Here is a 20,756-nt window from a genome sequence, read left to right on the forward strand (position 1 = left end):
TCCTCCTTCCAATTCAATGCCTTATTCCTCCTCCACCCACATCAGTTACCATAATAAATATTCAGAAAAATAATCCTTCAAAACAAAAATAGAGTTGTTCACAAAAAAAAAAGAATTGTGAAATCATTAAGTGGAAGAGGTATCAAATTTGCAAAAATGAATTAGGATTCAAATTAACAAGACATGCTTGGATTCATATATACAAAAAGTGAAATTACAAAGGCACAGGAGGTAGAGGTCGTTGCTGAAGGGAAATTGATGGGGGAGGTAGATTTGCGAAGTGATTGGAATTTTGGAGACGATGCTGATGATCAGAAGGAGTTCAAATGAGCATGGAGAAGTTTGATGGTGGCGACAACAATGCGGAGGTGAAGCATACAAGGAGATTGATGGTTGTCGCTAACTATCGGAGGCTTTGGAGTAGATTTGTTGGTGAGTGGTGGATGGGTAGGGAGGAAGAAGGGTTGACGGTTTCTTACTTTATTTTAAGGATAAAAGTGTAATTTTATCATGTTGTAATCCTCATTCATAGGGTATAGATATGTAATCTGTATGCAGCCATTTAAGGGAATAGAGATTACAAAAATGTAATCTTTTTTCCATCACATAGGTCCAACAAAACATCTGAATTAGTCATTTGCATTAAGATTACATGTAATCTTCTTTCTTATAATCCAACCAAACAACCTATGATATATGCAACTACTACAAGAGTATAATGATTACTTTGATAATGACAAATAAATATAAGAGACAAAATGAATTTAAACTTATATTTAAAATTTTAAAAATTAAATTAATTTTTATATTAGTCACGGAAGGTGACAATGACTAAAAAAAAAATAGTGAAAATAATGTATGAAAGAGTACACGAAGTAACTATGGTGAAGCAAAGTTGCTAAAGTCATATATGTCTCATCTAGAGTAAGCCGAACGGAATCAAAACTTCAAATAAAATTAGTTTAAACCTTCTCAACTTCTGATCTCTTACTTCCCACGTTACCTGTATAGGTGTGCGTATATAATATAGCCTCCCTTGGTTTAGAATCAGAACATCACAGCTCCGAAAATGGCTTCGTCTGCCTTTTCCACTCCCCACCCTATCAAAACGATCGTCGTTTTGGTTCAAGAGAACCGTTCTTTCGACCACATGCTTGGCTGGATGAAGTCTCAGAACCCAGAAATCGACGGCGTTACCGGATCAGAGTCGAACCCGGTGTCTACCTCCGACCCGGTGTCAAACCGGGTCATCTTTGGAGACCGGTCGGTGTATGTAGACCTGGACCCCGGGCACTCGATTCAAGACATATACGAGCAGGTGTTTGGGGAGCCATGGAGTGAGGAGTCGGCGGCCAAGAAGCTGCCGGCGAAAATGGAGGGGTTCGTGCAGAATGCTGGAAGGCAGAAGGAAGGGAAGGAGATGGAGGAGACGGTGATGAACGGATTCAAGCCGGGTCGGGTTCCGGTTTATGAGAAACTGGTAAAGGAGTTTGCGGTGTGCGACCGGTGGTTCGCGTCGGTGCCTGCGTCAACGCAACCGAACCGGATGTTCGTTCACTCGGCGACGTCGCATGGGCTGACGAGCAACGATACGAAGAAGCTGATTGGAGGTCTGCCGCAGAAGACGATATTTGATTCGTTGGAAGAAAATGGATTCACTTTTGGGATTTATTTTCAGTCCCTTCCCTCCACGCTGTTCTACAGGCACGTACACTTTTCTCTTTCTTCTACGTCTACAGGCACGTACACTTTTCTCTTTCTTCTACGTTTTGTGTTTCTTGAGGCAGTTGTTTTCGCCAACTTGGGCAAAAGAAAGAAAAATGATGACTATGACATATTCATTGTTTTAATCAGAAAAGGTGACAGAAACATATCTACTAAATTTTAAAATAATAAATAAGTAAATTTGACAGATTTAAGTAAAACCATTACAAGAGTAATTCACATAATCTATTTATTTTTTTAAAATTCAACCGATCTTTTTCTATCATTTTTCCTTTTAATTGCTCATTCAATGCTAAATGTAGAATCTACATAGTTGACCTATAAAGATTAAAAGATTAAGTTAATTATTTGTACAAGATGTATATTCTAAAATACTCATTCAATCATTAGCTCTGAAAATTATTTCAAATAAAAACTCTTTTAATAAATAGAATTAATAGAGATAATTTGAAAATTGAATTATAAATTTAGAAGAAAAAATTAGTTAACCAAAACAACCCTCTCAACCAATTTATTTAGATTGAGAAATATATTTTTAAAAATTATATGGACTTTGAAGAGACGTATATATTCAAAGAAATGACGCTCATAATTGTAAACAGTGGAATATTTTGTTAATATTTTTTTTTTTGGCCTGAAATATTTTGTTAATATTTTATATTTTGGTAAAGTGAAATTTGTGCATTGGATAAAAACCCAATAAGCTGCACATTGATGGATAGTGGCAGGCAGTTTGTGGACTTGTTTCTTTTCGTGTTGGCAGTACTTGGTGTGATTCGATTCATTCGTCCACTCTTTCCGCTCTTTTTTATAAGGTTTTTTTTTTCAATTAAATTACACGATTTAGGAAAATAATCTAAATTAGTTAAAAATACTAAATATATAAAAGTTAAAATTTTTTTTAAGTATGTACCTATTTAATGGAGTAAATAAGAAAGAGAAATATTAGTAATTAGATTAAAAAAGAAGGAGTATATAGTATAAAAAGATAAGAAGAGAAAATAGAACATTAATTAGGGAAAAAGTTAATAGAAAAAATTTAATATTTAGACAATTAGGATCTTATGAAAAGACTATAACAATTAAATTTTGGGATCTCTAAGAACAGGAGGGAGTATTAATTTTTGTAAACTCCAAATTATAAAATAATGTTTAAAGCAAAAAAAGAATGTTCTTGGGTCACATGCAACTTAGCATGTGTGTCCATATGGGCATGCGTCATTTTTAATTATTTTACAGGTACCCAGAAAATTTGTTAAAATTAATTAGAATTTTTGAACTTTTCAGAAGTTATTATAAGCTACTAAAATTATTTTGATAATTATATTTTAATCCAATCTCAATTATATATCTCTTGTTATATAGGGCATAGAATTGTAAATGTCATAATTTTATGAATTCATTGTAAATACTAAATAATGATGATTTTTTTATAGCTTAAAGAAATTAACTATGCATAAAAGTGTGAATTTAATTAAGAAAATTACTTAGGTCAAATTATTTATATTTATTATGTCAAGTTCTCAAATTATAAAAAAATCATACAGGACCATATGTTTTATAATTTCTGTTATTTTTATAAATCTCCATTTTAAATTTAAGAATGTGGTTCTAAATATAATTGTCTTATTCGTGGATTTTAGTTTTTAATTATTCACAGGATGAATGGCATAAGAAAAAAAGAGTCTTCTCTGGTATATTCTAGAGATTGAGCTGTGGATATTCTCTATTATATCCTTCAAATTTTGTTGTCCACTGTGTTACACCCCCTCTAGTTCTAAATATAAAATTTTGTTTGTAGTATAATTTACACAATAAAATATGTCTTATATTTAATACCAAAAAAGTATTAAATAGGATAAAAGTGCACATAACACCCTAAATTTATTTCTTAGGTCCCTTTAATACCTTGATCTTATTTCTCAAGTACACTTAACACCTTGATTTTTTAGTGGTGCAATTTTACTGTGATCTATTAAATTTGATGCAATCTTACTTTCTTTTTTCAATTTTCTGATGAGATTGTAAGTTGATTACTTTGTATGAAAGTTTTTTTTTTTCATACTTCAGAAGATCAAAAGTATCAAAATTGTTTTGGTAAAAAAAAGGTTTCATTTTAATCATTAAGATAAATATAAGGAAAAGAATGATTTTAAATACGTAAATAAAGGATGAGATTGCATGAAATTTAAAATGTTAGAGGTAAAACTTCACCATTAAAAAGATTAGAATGTTGGGTTTCCCTATTAAATCCTCTTATATTTCATAGAAATAATATTATTATTTCACTTTTCTCAGATCATTGTTAATTAAAATGAAAAGTAATCCAATAAAACTCATCTTCGGTCACTCCTCTCTTGTGTTGAAACGTTAATTTAAACCTTTAATCAAATTATAGAAATAACTATAGAGTTTTAAAATTTTATTCAGACTACATAAACTTTGATGATGGAGGCAATAATTACATCTAATTTTATTCTAACTTTAATTTTTTGGAGTTTTAGGATTAAATTCATATCTTCAATGAATCTAAATACATAATTTATATAAAAAAAATTAAATAGAGATGCTAAAAATTAAATAAGAGAATTATAATTTTTGAAAATTATGTATATTTAAAAATAATAAAAATGTAATTATGCCTTGAAGACTTGCAGCTTGTTTGTTAAATATATGGACTAAACAAATTTCTTTGAAATAACTATATGTTGTTATGTGGTACTGCATTATTATTACTATTATTACTGAACTCCAAATTTGAGTATTTATCATGTTTGAATAGAAAGCATCTTTGTTAGCATGTATTTAAATTCTTGAATAAATTGTCAAATAAGTATAAAAAATTAAGCAATATCATAACATCAAAGTAAGATTTATCTAAAATTTAAGTTGGGTTAAACTACAAACAATTTTTTGCTTTAGAGAAAATTGGTTAATTCAATAATTCTTACTAAGCTCATAAGAGATTTATGCAATTTTCTTTGATGGCATCGATTTCCTAAAACCGTCAGTATTTTTTTCCCCTTGAAAACGCAGAAAGAGATATATAGTTGTAGTTTGAGAGATGATAATAGAAATATTAGTGTACTATTATTTTAGTAACTATGTTTTGTTTAATTATATATATGTTTTGTTTAATTATATATCGTTTATGCATAAATGTTTCATTTTCTTAGTGAATTAATACCATTTTATTTAAATGATATTACACATTTCATGATTATATATATAGTCTTGACTAATTTAATGATTAGTCTGATTTGTAGTACCTTTAAAAATATACTCCTGCCAACTCTTTTTATAAGCTTCAAGTTTTTTTTAATGGGATTGATCCTTCATATAAGTTATAATTTGATAACATTTGAACTTTTACTATATTTTTTTTAATTTTTAGTTTACTTTTAATTAATTATATATCTCACTCATATCCTTTTTCTCTGCTCATTTTCTCTCTTTTTTTATTTCACTCATTTTCTCTCCCATTCATGCCTTTCATAAATAAGATTTTTTTTATAGAAAAATTAGTTGCATTTTTTCATATTCACTGTTTTAAACCCTTTTTAGCAAAGTTTTTAGTTTTTGCGTAAATTTGAAACTTACTAAAAGAAGAGGAGGGACTACAAAGAGCTTGTTTGTAGTTGTGTTTGTTCAGTGCTTTTATATAAGTTGAGACAAAATTTTATTCATATCCTTCTATTGTGTTACGTAAATCATTATTGAAAAACTAACAAGACCTAAACCAATAAGAATTGGATCTAATAGAAGGGGCTATTAGTAATATGGTAAATCAAGGTTCAAATTTCTGATGAGAGAGATATTCAAATTTAATACCTGACTTTTTCTTGAATAGAATTTCATCCAATAGGATTAGCAGATGCATCAATCAGACTTTGAAAACAAAAGAAATCGTTTTGCTTTAGCTGCTAAACGGCGGCGTTTAACGCGTACAATGCAACATGGCAGGAACCTGAGGAAGCTGAAGAACATAGACAACTTCCACTCGTTCGACTTAGAGTTCAAGAAGCATTGCGAAGAAGGGAAGCTCCCAAACTACGTGGTATTGGAGCAAAGGTTCTGGGACTTGTTATCCATTCCCGGCAACGACGACCATCCTTCGCACGACGTCTCCAAGGGCCAACACTTCATCAAAGAAGTCTACGAAGCTCTCAGATCAAGTCCTCAGTGGAACGAAATGCTCTTCGTCATCACTTACGACGAACACGGAGGGTTCTTCGATCATGTTCCGACACCGGTGACGGAAGTCCCCAGCCCCGACGGGATCATCGGTCCTGATCCTTTTAAGTTTCAGTTTGATCGCCTTGGTGTTAGGGTTCCTGCAATCTTCATTTCTCCTTGGATCGAGCCTGGCACAGGTGTTTGATTGGTGCTTTGTCTTGTACATGAGAGATTTATGGATTCAATTAAAGATTGATGGAATATTGAATGAATAATTGTTGCAGTGTTGCATGAAGCGTCTGGGCCAGAGGCAACATCACAATACGAGCATTCGTCTATACCAGCAACTGTGAAGAAGATGTTCAACCTACCTGAGTTCTTGACGAAGCGTGATGCATGGGCTGCAACATTCGAGGTCCTTCTGACTCGGCCCACCCCGCGAACTGATTGTCCAAGTAATTATAATTAATCCTTTAACCTTGCAAAAGCATAATATAATAAACTTTACATGATTCGGATTAGACCTTTGCTTGTTGCAAATGTGCAGTGACTTTGCCAGAACCAGCAAAACTGAGAGAGGCTGAAGCAAATGAACAAACAGAATTAAGTGATTTTCAAGTAGAATTGGTGCAGTTAGCTGCAACCCTAAATGGAGATCACAAGAAAGATATATATCCTAACAAGTTAGTGGAGGGTTTGAACGTTGCAGGCGCAGTGAAATATGTGGAAGAAGCACTCGAGTTCTTCATGAAAGAGTGTGAGAAGGCAAAGCAGACCGGTGTCGATGGATCTGAAATTGTTGAATGTGCAGATTCACATTGTCCTCCAACATCAGCAGTTCCCAGAAGCTTCTGGCACAAGATTCTTGGTTGTATATTCTGTGATTGACGTGATTGATGATTCAGTCTTTGTGATTGGTCTCTCTAATTTCTCGTCATTTTTTTCCCGGAAAGTTCTGGCCATGTCCTTGTGAATAATTCAATTTGGTGATGTGCGTGGGTGTGTTAATTAGGCTGATGAGTGTGAAAAGCTGGTTCAAGATTGAAACATTGTGTTACAGTTTAGTGGGTAGGGAGCATGTCAACTCAATTCGGGAATTGTTTGGTGTAGTCTCAATATTCCTGTATTAATTACTTTTTGTCATGAATATCTTGGTGGATGTCCATATATCTCTCATTATCTCTTATATCTCCTATAATATCTAATATCTCTCATTGTCTCTATATCCCACTATTATTATGTCATCTGTAGATTATATCGAAAGTGTAAAGTCATGCCTATAAACAGAGGCAATGTATAATGTATTAGGGGTGTTCACGGGACGGATCGGGACCGGGACAGGCCCGTCCCGGTTCCGTCCCATTGAACAGTAACGGGACAGATTTTCTGTCCCGTGTCCCGGCCCGTCCCGGGGTTGTCCCGGTCCCGGTCGGGACGGGACGGATCCGGGACGGGACCGGGACGTCCCGAAATTATTATTTTTTAATTTTTTTTAATTTTTTTAATTTTTTTTAATTTTTTTTAATTTTTTTTAATTTTTTTTAAAAAATATGATTTTTTTAATTATATTTTTTTGAGCTTAAATCTTATAAAAACATCTTTTTATTTGTTTGGGCACTCTTAAACAAAAGCTCAAAATATTACATATAATAGTTATTAAAAACTCTAAACAAAAGCTTTTAACACAATAAAAACTTGCTAAAATTCTAATAATCAATAATCTCAAATCATTAACAAATATAAAAACTCTAAATAAATATATCCATAATTCCATACAATAGTCTCAAATCTTAAAAAAATATGAAAAAAATGATATTATATAAAAAATTTAAAAAATTAATTTTTTTTTTTAAAAAAAAGGAACCGGGACGGGACGACCCCGTCCCGTCCCGGTCCCTTTTTTGTCCCGTCCCGAAAAATTTCGGGACGGATCCGTCCCGTCCCAATAAGACCGGGACCGGAACGGGCCGACCGGGACGGGCCGGCCTTGAACACCCCTATAATGTATTAAGCACACTTGAATGGAATGAGAAGTACTCTCTCTTGTTGATCATCTCTTCTTCTGTATGATTCTTCTCTATATTTCTTCTTTATTTATAACACGTTATCAGCACGAAGTTTTAACCAAGGTGCGTATGATATACTTTTCTATCCCATCATAATTTTAGAGCATCATCTATATTATTTTTCTAGAGTATCATTTGCTCTGTTCAAATAAAATACCTCGAGCATCATATATATGGTATTTTAGAGTATCCGTATTCCTATTCAATTTATCTAGGATAATCTAAGCCATTATACATAATTAAAAGGATTATCTACCGTTGTTTCAAACATCAGGTTCCATGACTATGATTGGAGATTTTGCTTTACTTTTTAGTGCTATAATTTAATTTTGATATAGATATTATATCTTCTGAACTAATTATGATGAGAGAATTTTTTTTCCTCCCCCTCTATTCCTTATTGACCTGACGTTACTATTTCGATGGAACCCGAAGTTCCAATGGATACTAGCGGTATCCTTAAAGAGTTACCATCTAAAGTTAAATGGCCAAAAGCCATATAATTCTAGGTTTTCATCTTATTGAGATTAAATGGTCAGGAGCCATATAACTCTGATTTTCCATTCTTTTCAAATTAAATGGCTAAAAGTCATATGATTTTGATTTTCTATATTATAGCCAGAAGCTATACAACTTTGAGTTTTTGTCTTATGGCTAGAAGCCATATATATATATATGGTTAATTCTCTATTTTTTTTAAATGGCTTGAAACCATATATATTTAATATTTTATCTTATTAAATAACTAGAAGTATTTAGGTATAAATTTTCCATCTTATGACTAGAAGCCATATATATTTGATTATCGTTATCTTGTTAAATGGCTAGAAGCCATATAATTTGAATTTTCTATTTTATGACCAGAAGTCATATATATTTAATTTATTTTATCTTATTAAATGGTTAGTTGTCATATAACTTTGATTTTCTATCTTATTATCAAAAGCCATATAATTTGTATTTTCTATTTTATTACTAGAAGCATCATATATATTTAATTTATCTTTATTTATATATATCATATTGAATTTCCTATTTTATGGCCAGAAGCCATATATATATATAATTTTTCTATATCTTTTTAAATGGCTCGCATCCATATAATTTTGATCTTCTATCTTATGGTCGGAAGTCATAAATATTTAATTTTTTTGTTATTTTATTAATTGGCTAGAAGCTATATAACATCAAATTTTTATCTTATGGTCAGAAACCATATATCTTTAATTTTTTTATTTTGAAATTAAATAGTTAGATGCCATGTATCTTTATTTTCTTTATTGAATGGCCTGAAACCGTATAGTTTTGATTATGAGAAGGATCATTATATGGTTTGTTTATAAAAGAAAAATTATGACAATTAGAATTATAAATAATGTAGCCCAGAAAACTAATAACTATATAGTGAATGATATGTTGGTAAAAAAGTTTATCTTTTCTCTTTATTTCATGTTACATTTAATTAATTTGAAATTCAAGTTTTATTCTTATCTTATTCTCATATATTCTTGACATTCAATTTGATATTTATTAATATTATAATTTCCTATTACTAAATAGCCAGCAGCCATTACACTCGTATTATTGAATGACATGAAAATAATAACTTATGATATTTTTAAAACCCCGAAGGCTTATGGTTCAAATATCAAGGAATACAAATGATTTTTAAAATATATATATTTACTATATAGAGTCTTGAAGACTAATGACTTATAAATTGCCCTGAAGACTTATGATTTAAATCTTCGTAACTATATAGTTTGCTTTTAGCCCTTATAGATCTTTTCAAATTTTTGTTGAATTTATAAATTTATGAATAAGTTTTGAATAACAAAATTTCCACATAATTTTATGTTTTGAAATATATATATATATATATCATACTTTGAAAAAGCATAACAAAAAGTAAAGTATATCATATAGTGAAAAAAACAATATATGTTAGTTCCTGAGCAACTATATATATTAGAGTATTTGTTTATCAAAAAGTCTTAAGGTGATAACTCAATTCGATTGAAATCCATTATCATATATGAATCAGGAAGCATTTGGATTTTCAAATTAAAGATATGTTATTAGCTTACTATATGCTATTCATTCTATTTGAAATATAGAAATAAGAAAAATATATTTATATGACTCACACTTGAGGGGGAGATTATTGAAATACAAGTGTGAATTATGTTGGATGGAATTTGTTAGTATTATGATTCATTATCCTGGAGATAAAATCCATAATTGATAACATATTCCTTATGAAATATTAAGGAGAAAGATAAATAATATAACATGGTAACAATAAGTTCGTTTACCAATAATTGAGAATAATTTTACAATAAACTAGAAGTTTATCCATTCATAGTTTGGTAGAAACGGTCAGATCATCCCAGATTATAATGATACAAAATATCATGAAAAATGTGCATTGTCATTTATTAAAAAACCAGAAGATTCTTTAAAAATGATACATGATTCAAGAATTTTTATGTGTTGCTTGTTCTTAAAAGAACTAAATAAGAGAACATCACTAGCTATGCTTGAAATCAGATCCGTGCAGATTTATAATGTATCAACTTTATATATGGGCCCATTTAGACACCAAGTGGACCAAAGTAATACTCTATAAGTGAAAGATGCATCTATAAAATGGTCACAGGTGTTTATGATTAACTTGTAACATGAAGTTTGCCAATATGTTTAGATAATTACATCGATTACATAAGTTCTTGATTATGAAATCAATATGATTCTCGTTGAGATTGCTAGTGATTGTTCTTCTCGTTGCTGATGATTATATGTTTAGTAAAAGCCTCAATAAATAGCTAGATCAGAGTTTATGAGAATAGAATTCCCATTTGAGTATTGGGATGATTGATTTTATACATTTTTACACATAATGCATCAAACCAACAATGTATTGTGAATTCTCCCATTATAATTGGCTTTTGGTCAGGAGCAAGATATTTTTCATCTTAGAATGTGCAATTTCTATTATTTTACCGCAATAATGCTCATAGATGGATATTAAAAGTAAGTTGGGATTACTGTTGGATAAGAATCTCCTTATTCTTGTTTGTCTTTAAATGAAACAAAATAATGTTTTTAAAGCAGATTTATGGATTTGGTAGACCTACATTAAATGTTCTCAATATGAGGGGGAGAAAATATGGAGCTGGAAAAGAAAACACATAAAATACATTTTTACTATCAAATGTAGATCCTCAAATAGAGTAGTATGAACTAGAAGTTCATAAAGTATTGCATTTGTCAAACATTACTAATGTCTGCCAGATGCAATTACTGACCCAAATGAGAATTCTTAATTTTTATATTCCAGCTAAAAATGCTCATATTCTTGAAGACATGCTAAAAGCATGAGATTATGATTGGTTCCAAAAGAAAAGAAAAAGGAGCAAATGATCATGATGATCATACTAAGGAGGCATGAATTGCAAAAGAGGTTAAGACATAACTCTTTAACTCCTGAAGAGGTTTAAGTGTTTAAAAGCAATAAAGAAATCTCAATATATTATGTCATAAAAGAAAATGGGACCAATAAAGGAATAAAATTCTCGACAATAATTTGATTGATGATATCATATGATCAAATGAGAATCTTATATATAAATCTGTTATGAGATATAGACAGAAAAATGGTTGGCCAACAGAAAAGAAAAGACGCGACATTATAACAAGAGATTTGTGTAGCTCTAACCCAAGCACCTGAAGTGTAATAGGCATTTGTACAAGAAAAGAGAAATACAATCTTGTGGTGAATTAAAATTTTTATGTATCTTATCAATCTAACAGTTTGATAATATATGAAAATATCTCATATGCATCTAGAAAATATAGTGACTCACTATATAGTGAAATTATATGTGAATTGCAGAAGGATCTAAATCCTTGTATAAATATAAATGATCCAATACATGAATAGATATGGATCATAATGTATGAAAATCCTTGAAGGATTTAAGTTTCTAGAAGCATTCAATTATGTTCTCAAGAACACTATTGAAGTAAGTCTCTATATGAGATATATGTAGTTAATATCAACTGAAAGAATGATGTAAACTTATTCTAACTTGTCTATTTGTGAAAAGATTCATAATGAGTTTGTTGTCAGTATTATTTATAATGATATATCAGAACTCTTGATGAGTTTTCAAAAGTTACGGATTACTTAAAGAAAAAATTTAAAATGAAAGCTTTTAGAAGAATACATATAAATAAGTCACATCCATTATGTGGATAAGCAACATCCATTATATGTTTTAGTAGTTGCAAGATCTTTAGATATGGACTAAAGATCGATTTAGACCTCTAGAAGATAATGAATAAACACTTGGTCCAAAAGTATTGTATTTTAGTATTACTAAAGCATTTATATATCTAGTCATACAGAATATGATATATCATTTGCTGATTAGCATGATATAGTTCTTTATCAACATGAAGATATTGGAATGGAATTAAAAATATTCTTCATTACTTTAAAGGTGTCATGGAGGTAATATTATTTTATTTGAAGGTACCCAAGACTAATTTTAATGGCTATATAGATAAAGTATTTTTGTTTGATTCTCATGTCAAGAGATCATAGTATGATCCACGTGTGGATAAACCACAAAAGAACTATTCGTCTCATAATTTTCAGAAGATTATGAAATTTATATTTGATGTTTTTATCTCATTACAATATTTAGAAGGGTTGTTCGTTATATTAGATTTTGCAGGCTCGAAGATGTCAACTGATGTTGTTAAAAATGGGAGTTAATGCACGCTGTACTCTTTTTTCCTTGTCTATGGTTTTGTTTCACTGGGTTTTCCTAGTAAGGTTTTTAATGAGGCAGCATTGCATAGTGTATCAATGAATGATGTACTCTTTTTCTTTCACTAAGTTTTTATCCTATAGGATTTTTCCTAGTTGAAGTTTTTTAATAATATTGGACATCCAAGAGGGAGTGTTATGAATATAATAATATCTTTGTGAATGTCCATATATCTCCCATTATCTCCTCTATCTCTTATAATCTCTAATATCTCCTATTATCTCTATATCCCACAATTATCTCATATTATTATGTAATCTGTAGATTCTATCAAAAGTATAAAGTTGTGCCTATAAATAGAAGCCATGTAATGTATTGAGCACACTTGAATGGAATGAGAAGTACTCTCTCTTGTTGATTATCTCTTCTTCTGTATGATTTTTCTCTATATTTCTTCTTTATCTATAACACTTTTTATATTATCATTAACAAAGAAAAAGAAAAAATTAGGGAAAATTCTGTTTTGGGAAATTTATATTAGGTGGGCAAAGGGATATTATGCAATTCTTCTTTGACTATGTGAAACCCATTATTATGTGCAAAAATTTTTAGAAAAAAGACGATAAACTATCTTAGAAATTACTAAAAAATAAATCAATATCGATGAATCTTAAAATCTCAATTTAGATTCTTTGTATTACTCCTCCGATCCTTAATATAAGACCTAATTGTTGAGTTGATTTTGATCTTAAATACAAGACATATTTTTCATATTTATTAATTTTTCTAAATTATCCCTATGGATACTTTCTCAACCGTAACCAAGTAGAAAAAAGAAGGAGGATATTAAGGAAGATAATTATAGTGTTTTAGAAAAAATATGTTATATTTCTTATAATTAACTAACTTATCTAATTTTCTTAATCTAATCACATTAGTTAAATAAGTCTTATATTAAGGACCGAAGGAGTATTTTGGAATTTTCAAATCTTGCCAAATTACACAAACACCCTTTATTATTTTTTTTTTCTTTTCTTTTTAAATATTGCTACCTCAGCAGGTTTTTAGCTGCCATTGCTTCGGCATCAAGAAACCTGCCACTGGCTAGTTACCGAAGTTTCGATAACTACTCTTTTTTATGTATTGACTACTTTTTTCTAGCTATTGATTAAATTGGTTTTTAGAACTCTGATAATTACTCTTATTTAATTACTGACTACTTTAATATTGTGATTGACTATTTTTATTTTTTTAAAATTTGATGACTATTCTTGCTTAACTATTAACTACTATATTTTTGCTGTTGACTACTTTTAATATTTTGTGATCGACGTGATTGATGCTTTAGTCTATGCAATTGGTCTCTCTAATTTATCGTCATTTTTCCCGGAAAGTTCTGGCTGTGTCATTGTGAATAATTCAAGGGAAATTTTCATTTAAGGATGGCAGAAGAGAATTTATATTAGTTAACCCCCAAAACATTATGAAATATCACTGCAGGACTAAGGAACCAAAGTGAAATGAAAATTAAGAGTAAGATTATAATAATACCCCTCATTTTTATTTTTAAAAAAATAATATTAATGGACGCAACTGCTTCGATGGCCGAATTCTTTTTTTCTTTAAACAAGGTAGTTAAGGGAAGGTTTGAACCTATGACCCCTTAGCACACCAAAAGTGATGTAACCACCAAGCTAAGCAAACCATTCAATCATGTGATGCAAATAAAAATATATATAACAAAACAAACGCAAATATCCAAGTATAAGTGAACAAGTGAAATTAGACGATTTACAAGTGAAATTTAACAATTTACAACAAAAATTAGCCAATTTACAAATAATATAATAAAATTCACAGCCCCAAATGTAAGTGTTCAAGTGTAAATAAGCAAGTGAAATGTGAAGATTTACAACAAAAGTTTATGAATTTATAAGTGAAATTTGATAATTTACAAGCGAAATTCAACGATTTACAAGTGAAATTCAGTAATTTGCAACAAAAATTAAGCAATTTATAAATAACATAATGGAATTCACAACTCCAGATGTAAATATTTAAGTGTAAATGAGCAAGTGAAATTTGAAGATTTACAACAAAAGTTTATGAATTTACAAGTGAACTTCAACAATTTACAAGTGAAATTCGATAATTTACAAATAAAATTTGACGATTTACAAGTGAAATTCAACAATTTACAACAAAAATTAGGCAATTTACAAATAATATAATAAAATTCACAACCCCAAATACAAATATATAAATGTAAATAAGCAAGTGAAATTGTTGAATTTCATTTGTAAATTGTCGAATTTCACTCGTAAATCTATACACTTTTGTTGTAAATATTGAAATTTCACTTGCTCATTTACACTTAAACACTTGCATTTAGGGTTGTGAATTCTATTATGTTATTTGTAAATTGTCAAATTTTTGTTGTAAATTGTTGAATTTTACTTGTTCACTTACACTCAACACACTTACATTTTGGGTTGTGAATTCTCTTATGTTTCTTGTGAATAGCCAAATTTGGGTTGTAAATCCATAAACTTTTGTTGTAAATCTTCAAATTTCATTTTCTCATTTGCATTTGAACACTTGCATTTAGAGTTGTGAATTTTATTATGTTATTTGTAAATTGCCTAATTTTTATTGTAAATTATTGAATTTTACTTATAAATCATCTAATTTCACCTGTTCATTTATACTTGGACAGTTGCGTTTGTTTTGTTATATACATATTTTTATTTGCATCACATAATTGAATGGCTTGCTTGGCTTGGTGGTTACATTATTTTTGCTGTGTCAAGAAGTCATGGGTTCAAACCTTCCCTTTGCTATCTTGTTTAAAAAAAAAAAATATTCTGGCCACCAAAGCTACAGTAACGACCACTAGAGGTCCAACCTCCAGTGGCGGCCACCTGAGCACCGGTGGCCGAAACAGTTGCGTCCCTTAATATTTATTTTTTAAAAAAATAAAGTGAGAGGTATTATTATAATCTTACTCTTAATTTTAATTTCAATTTAGTTCTTTAGTTCTGTAGTGATATTTTAGAATATTTTAGAAGTTGACTGATATAAATGCTCTTCTACGGTCCTTAAATGAAATTTCCCCATAATTCATGGTGTGTGTGCGTGTTAAGCACCTGATGAGTGTGAAGATAGAGAGCACCTCAACTCAATTCAGAATTGTTTGATGTAGTCTCAATGTTCTTGTTTCAGTACTTTTCATATTATCATTAAAAAGAAAAAATTAGGGAATTTCTTATTTGAGAAATTTTTTTTTGCTACAAAGGAAATTTATATTTGGTCAAAGGGATATGATGCAATTCTTCTCTGACTTTGTAAAAAAATTGTCTAGTCATTTGTGAATATATGAAGATTTTTTTTTTGGTCAAAGAAACATATGAAGAATTGCTCCCACTCAAATTGATGATATATCAAATTTGAAACTAAGAAATAGAACATGAATTCAAATGTTCAAAATTAGATTTTATTATTGAAAAATCAATTTCTCTACTCAAAATTGATTTTGTTAGTCAAAAATGGATGTTTGTCCTCTTCTATCACACATTTTATTTTTCATTTTTTAAATTTATACTTTCAACAAGTTTTAATTTTGAGTAATTCTCATCCTTATATATCTTAATGAGGGGTTTAAAAACCAACATAAAAACCCGTTAAAAATACAAGAACCAAAGTAGGCTTAACCTTTTTATTAAAATATTAAATTAAAATATGACAAATATATCATATGTCAATAAAAACATAACACTATAAGTTTTTTTTTTTTTGTTTTAGGTGAGAACATAACATTATAAGTTAACCAAATAACTACATGCGCACCTAAAAAAATCAAACATTTGTCATGCTTTGAGAAAGAATTATATAAATGATAACTACGACAAGATAAAGAGTAAATCAAAAATGTAAATAAGAATAATATTTACAATTAGAAAGGCATACAATGTAAAGCATTATAAAATGTAATTTCACTTTACAAGCAAACTGCATCAAACAATATAAATAATTCAATATGCTTCCTTCTTAATCTCATCTTTAGTGCTTCGTTATAATAATAGTTAACTGCTTCAAGTTTTCTGACTAGTTTTGAAGATCTTTTTTTTTTTTTTCCAAAAATAAAAACTTTTTTATTTGGCAAAAAGAAAAAAGTGTAGGTGAATTAGCTCTTGCCCACCCGAGGCAAAGCATATCTCCAAATTTAGAGAATGCTTATAGAAATATTTATAGATAGTCACCAACAAGATCCTCATATAGGTACTGAGATTTGAACTCATGATCTTGTAGGTTATGAGTTGATTCCTTATCAACTAGACCAACTCTTGTTGGTAAAAACCTTAAAAATACAAAGAAACACACACACACAGACACCTAGCATAAAGAAAGCTCACATCTCACGCAGAACCAGTTTCCCTGCTAGGTGCTCATCACCCAAACGCATCGTTTAGTAATTAAGGGAGAAATCTTGGCCACTGATTGCATGATAACCCTAATCGTTAGATTCTGAAATTGCTTTTGACAGTGGAAGGTTACAGACATGAATTGTTTTTTCACCTATGAGCGTCGTCATTGACGGTGGCTGTCCTTGGACGGCACATGGGGATAAAAGGTAACGCATGGTTCAACAGCATATAGTGAGAGATTTGGTTCAATGATGCTTGAAAGGATTACGCAGATCTAGTTTGCTGGTGCAGGGATTCATGAACCAAAGTAGGATTTGAAGAAGAGACGAACGGAAGCCATTGCAAAAAAACTTAAAATAATGGTTCAGATGTTGGTTTTCATCGATTTCTTATAGGAAAATTGCACCACTCTGGCTCAAATGCAGAAGAGCAATTTGTATAAAGCGGTGCTGAAGAGAAATGCAAAAGCGTGTTTGTAGAGCCCAACAAAAATTACTTGGTGTGAGCTATTAACAATTTAACACCACTGTGGCGATTTAATAAATAGAACCCCTGTCTACTTTTAATTGAAACGCTGCGCTTTGGGTGATGAGCACTTGGTGCGCATCATCGTGCTTAGCAGGGAAACTGGTTCCCATCTCACGCACATGCTCCCCCCCCCCCCCCTTTTGGGGATAAGCCAAGGATGCCACTAAACCATAAAAAAAGAAATGTACAAAGCTTGCAAGGATAGACGGAATGTCTTCCTGCCGCGCTTGACAAAACCATGGAACTTTGTCCAAAACAGCAACACAAGATCGTACAGATTTACACACGCATGCTACTTACTGAAGACATGATTAGAATACTACACTTTACAACAGTAATTTAAGATGCCTAATTGTCAGTTTCCATGTTACACATACACACACAAACCATGTATTTGTAGTTAGTGGGACTCTGCAGCTTTGAATAGTTCTTGCCACCTTGCAGCATCAGTTCCAGGACCTTCACCCTATGATCATTATTACAATATATTCATTTTAGCATCAATTATATGCATCAATATATTCATTTTAGTCCATAAACCTCTATCCGCAGAAATACAAATTGAAATAAGAGACGTACTGACAGAAAAGATGACAACTAAAGACCCGTAATTCATATTAACCGACAATATAAAATTTACAAGAAGCTATTATAAGTCGTGAATAGTGTGGCTTATTCCTTAGACTTTGTGCAATATGGGAGAAACAAATTTAGGTTACAGCCAAAAAATGTTGAAAATGAGAACTTCTCTCGATGATCACAAAAATAAGTTCTACTAGAGGTGCAGATCAGCAGATGTTATGTATCCCATTTATATAGGAATGAAAAGCAAATGCCTCTCTTATGGCAGCAAAAACAGGGCCCAAGTTGTGGTATTCACGATGAAAGCGAAGTGCAAATAAAAGGTTAAAATTGCGCAACCTAAGGATGCTGAGGCACAAAACAGTAATCGCCAGTATTTTTACTTAGCCAAGGAAGATTGGCCCCTTAAATTTTTGTCATGCCATTTCTAATCGCACTGACATTACAAATTCATATGCCATAGCTTATACTATATAATGCGAAATCTATTAAAAGCTTACCTCAACAGAATTGATTTCATATACTTTGCCTTCAGTGAATTCTACATCCAGAGCTTGTATGCAAGCTTCAGCAACAACAATTCTGCTGGCCTCTCCAACCAGTTTATCTCCTGAAAGTCGATTGCAGATGCTTATCAAAAAGAAAAAGAAAGAAAAGACCATCCCAATTATAAACTAATTATAGAAGTATTAACTATGGTGAACTCTACTCCTGATAACTACCATGTGTTTCAACTCGAATAGTCATTTAGAAAATTCAGGAACTGCCCTGTCATTTGTCACATTAAAAGTTGAGTCTTTTCTCTTCTGAGTATTATGTAAAGTCCAGATGCTTACATTGGTTAGCATTTCACTTCTGCTGTTTCTTTTGTTAGTTCTGCAGCTGAGTTTCATGAAAGGGAATGGTGATAAATTTGGTCCGAGTATGAAGACCTTCACTTGTTTTTTTGCAAGTTCAAAGAAGAACAAATTGGTTTGTTTTAAACGCAGAGAAAAGATTCAAATAAATTATAGACCAATTCTCAAGATATTTTAAGAATGCTGTCCATTTATTTCAAGACTCATCACGTATAATTCAGGATAATTTTGCATTGGTTCAGATCAACTTCATTTGTTGCTACAATTGTGGGGAGTCACGTACAAAATGGTAGCTCCAATGTCAATATCTATACCATTTTCAAAACTTACCAAACCGGAACCTCCATTTTCTAATCAATCTACCTTACAAAAGACATAGAGAGTTGTATGTGACATAGCACCCTCAGCACAAATGGTACGTAGTTCCAAGCTTTGAGCAATTTCTATTGCTAATCAAGAGAGCCTAGCATCCATATTTTCCTAGCTATGGTCATTACCACAAAGAAACACTCGTCCCAATTCAGATTCCACTTGTTCTTAAAACGCAAACCAAACTAGCAATCAAATCGTTGGTTTATAATATAATATCACCACATTGAGCTTCTAGCAGCCTCTCTATACTCATTGGTTGAAAATGCTTAGAAATGAAGAACAAAAACATAAAAACTAGTGCCAAGGCAAAACAAGCATCTTAACATACCTTGACCCATAAGGACAGCACGCCGTTGCTCTGCTGTGGCCTTGAGCAGAGTATTAAGATCATAAGACGTGTATGGCCCATCAGTCAGCCTCCCAGGTCTGACATGCATTAAAATGTGGAATGAAGAGATTTAAGAGCTCAATGGCACATAATCCAAATTAATGTGTTCCATTTATTTATTTATATACCAGCAAAGATAATAAGTAAACGCAACTTTCACCTTACCTGATAATAGTAAATGGAATGCCCGAACTCTGGAGAAAATCCTCTGCCATCTTCTTATATTTGAGGACACCAAATAGGTTCATAACGCTACACCACAAAGTAGATTATGAGTAGATGTGTGACACAAACAATCAACAAGTCTTCTAGATGATAAAAGTGCAACTATGATGGAAGATGGAAACATGAAATTAATTTCATTTCATTATGAGATGTTGCCAGTACAGTACGGGACTGGAGCTTCGTAATAGGATAATTGGGACAATTTACGATGAATAGGAATTATCAAAGAAGAAATTCGAGCAATGAGATACTTTATCTCCTAGTAGAGAGCAGGATTAAAATACTAGGGACTCATATCTAGGAAATATAAGGATTTCTTATCAGGTTGTCTATAATCAAATAAAATAGTTATCCTGATATTTACTATAAGTTGTACATCAATATCTAAGATATATTTAGAATTCTATTATTTTCTTTTCCCCTCTTCTTGTGCACTAAATTTAGCCAAATCTGCTCTTTCAGTGCCATTGTCACACCTGGAATTTTGTGTTTAGGGTTAAGGTGCAAATTTGTCCCAGAAGTCTTCACACAAGAGCACTGGATGCCCAAAAGTTTTTTTAGGTGCAAATTTGCCCCGAAAGTTTAAAATCATAACAATTTTGCCCCCAATCATTAAAAATGTAATAGTCAACGTT

General features: G+C 31.1%; 2 protein-coding genes across 2 annotated transcripts; one reads left to right on the top strand and one right to left on the bottom strand.

Moving 5' to 3' along the window:
* The first annotated feature begins 977 nt into the window (after positions 1-977).
* LOC114738595 (non-specific phospholipase C3-like) lies at positions 978-6,868 on the top strand. The gene is made up of 4 exons (XM_028926658.1): positions 978-1,704; positions 5,689-6,098; positions 6,186-6,356; positions 6,449-6,868. The coding sequence occupies exons 1-4, from the start codon at positions 1,070-1,072 to the stop codon at positions 6,787-6,789; spliced, it is 1,557 nt and encodes a 518-aa protein (XP_028782491.1). The 5' UTR covers positions 978-1,069; the 3' UTR covers positions 6,790-6,868.
* An 11,138-nt stretch (positions 6,869-18,006) lies between these two features.
* LOC114738596 (sanguinarine reductase-like) lies at positions 18,007-20,207 on the bottom strand. The gene is made up of 4 exons (XM_028926659.1): positions 20,062-20,207; positions 19,837-19,934; positions 18,780-18,889; positions 18,007-18,163 (listed from the first exon to the last, which is right to left on the bottom strand). Exons 1-4 carry the CDS (start codon positions 20,142-20,144, stop codon positions 18,098-18,100), a joined length of 357 nt encoding a protein of 118 aa, XP_028782492.1. The 5' UTR covers positions 20,145-20,207; the 3' UTR covers positions 18,007-18,097.
* Between the last annotated feature and the right edge of the window lie 549 nt (positions 20,208-20,756).

The sequence above is a fragment of the Neltuma alba genome, unplaced genomic scaffold, assembly GCF_004799145.2.
Source record: "Neltuma alba isolate B1F8T4 unplaced genomic scaffold, ASM479914v2 tig00013632_pilon, whole genome shotgun sequence".
Lineage (NCBI taxonomy): Eukaryota > Viridiplantae > Streptophyta > Magnoliopsida > Fabales > Fabaceae > Neltuma > Neltuma alba.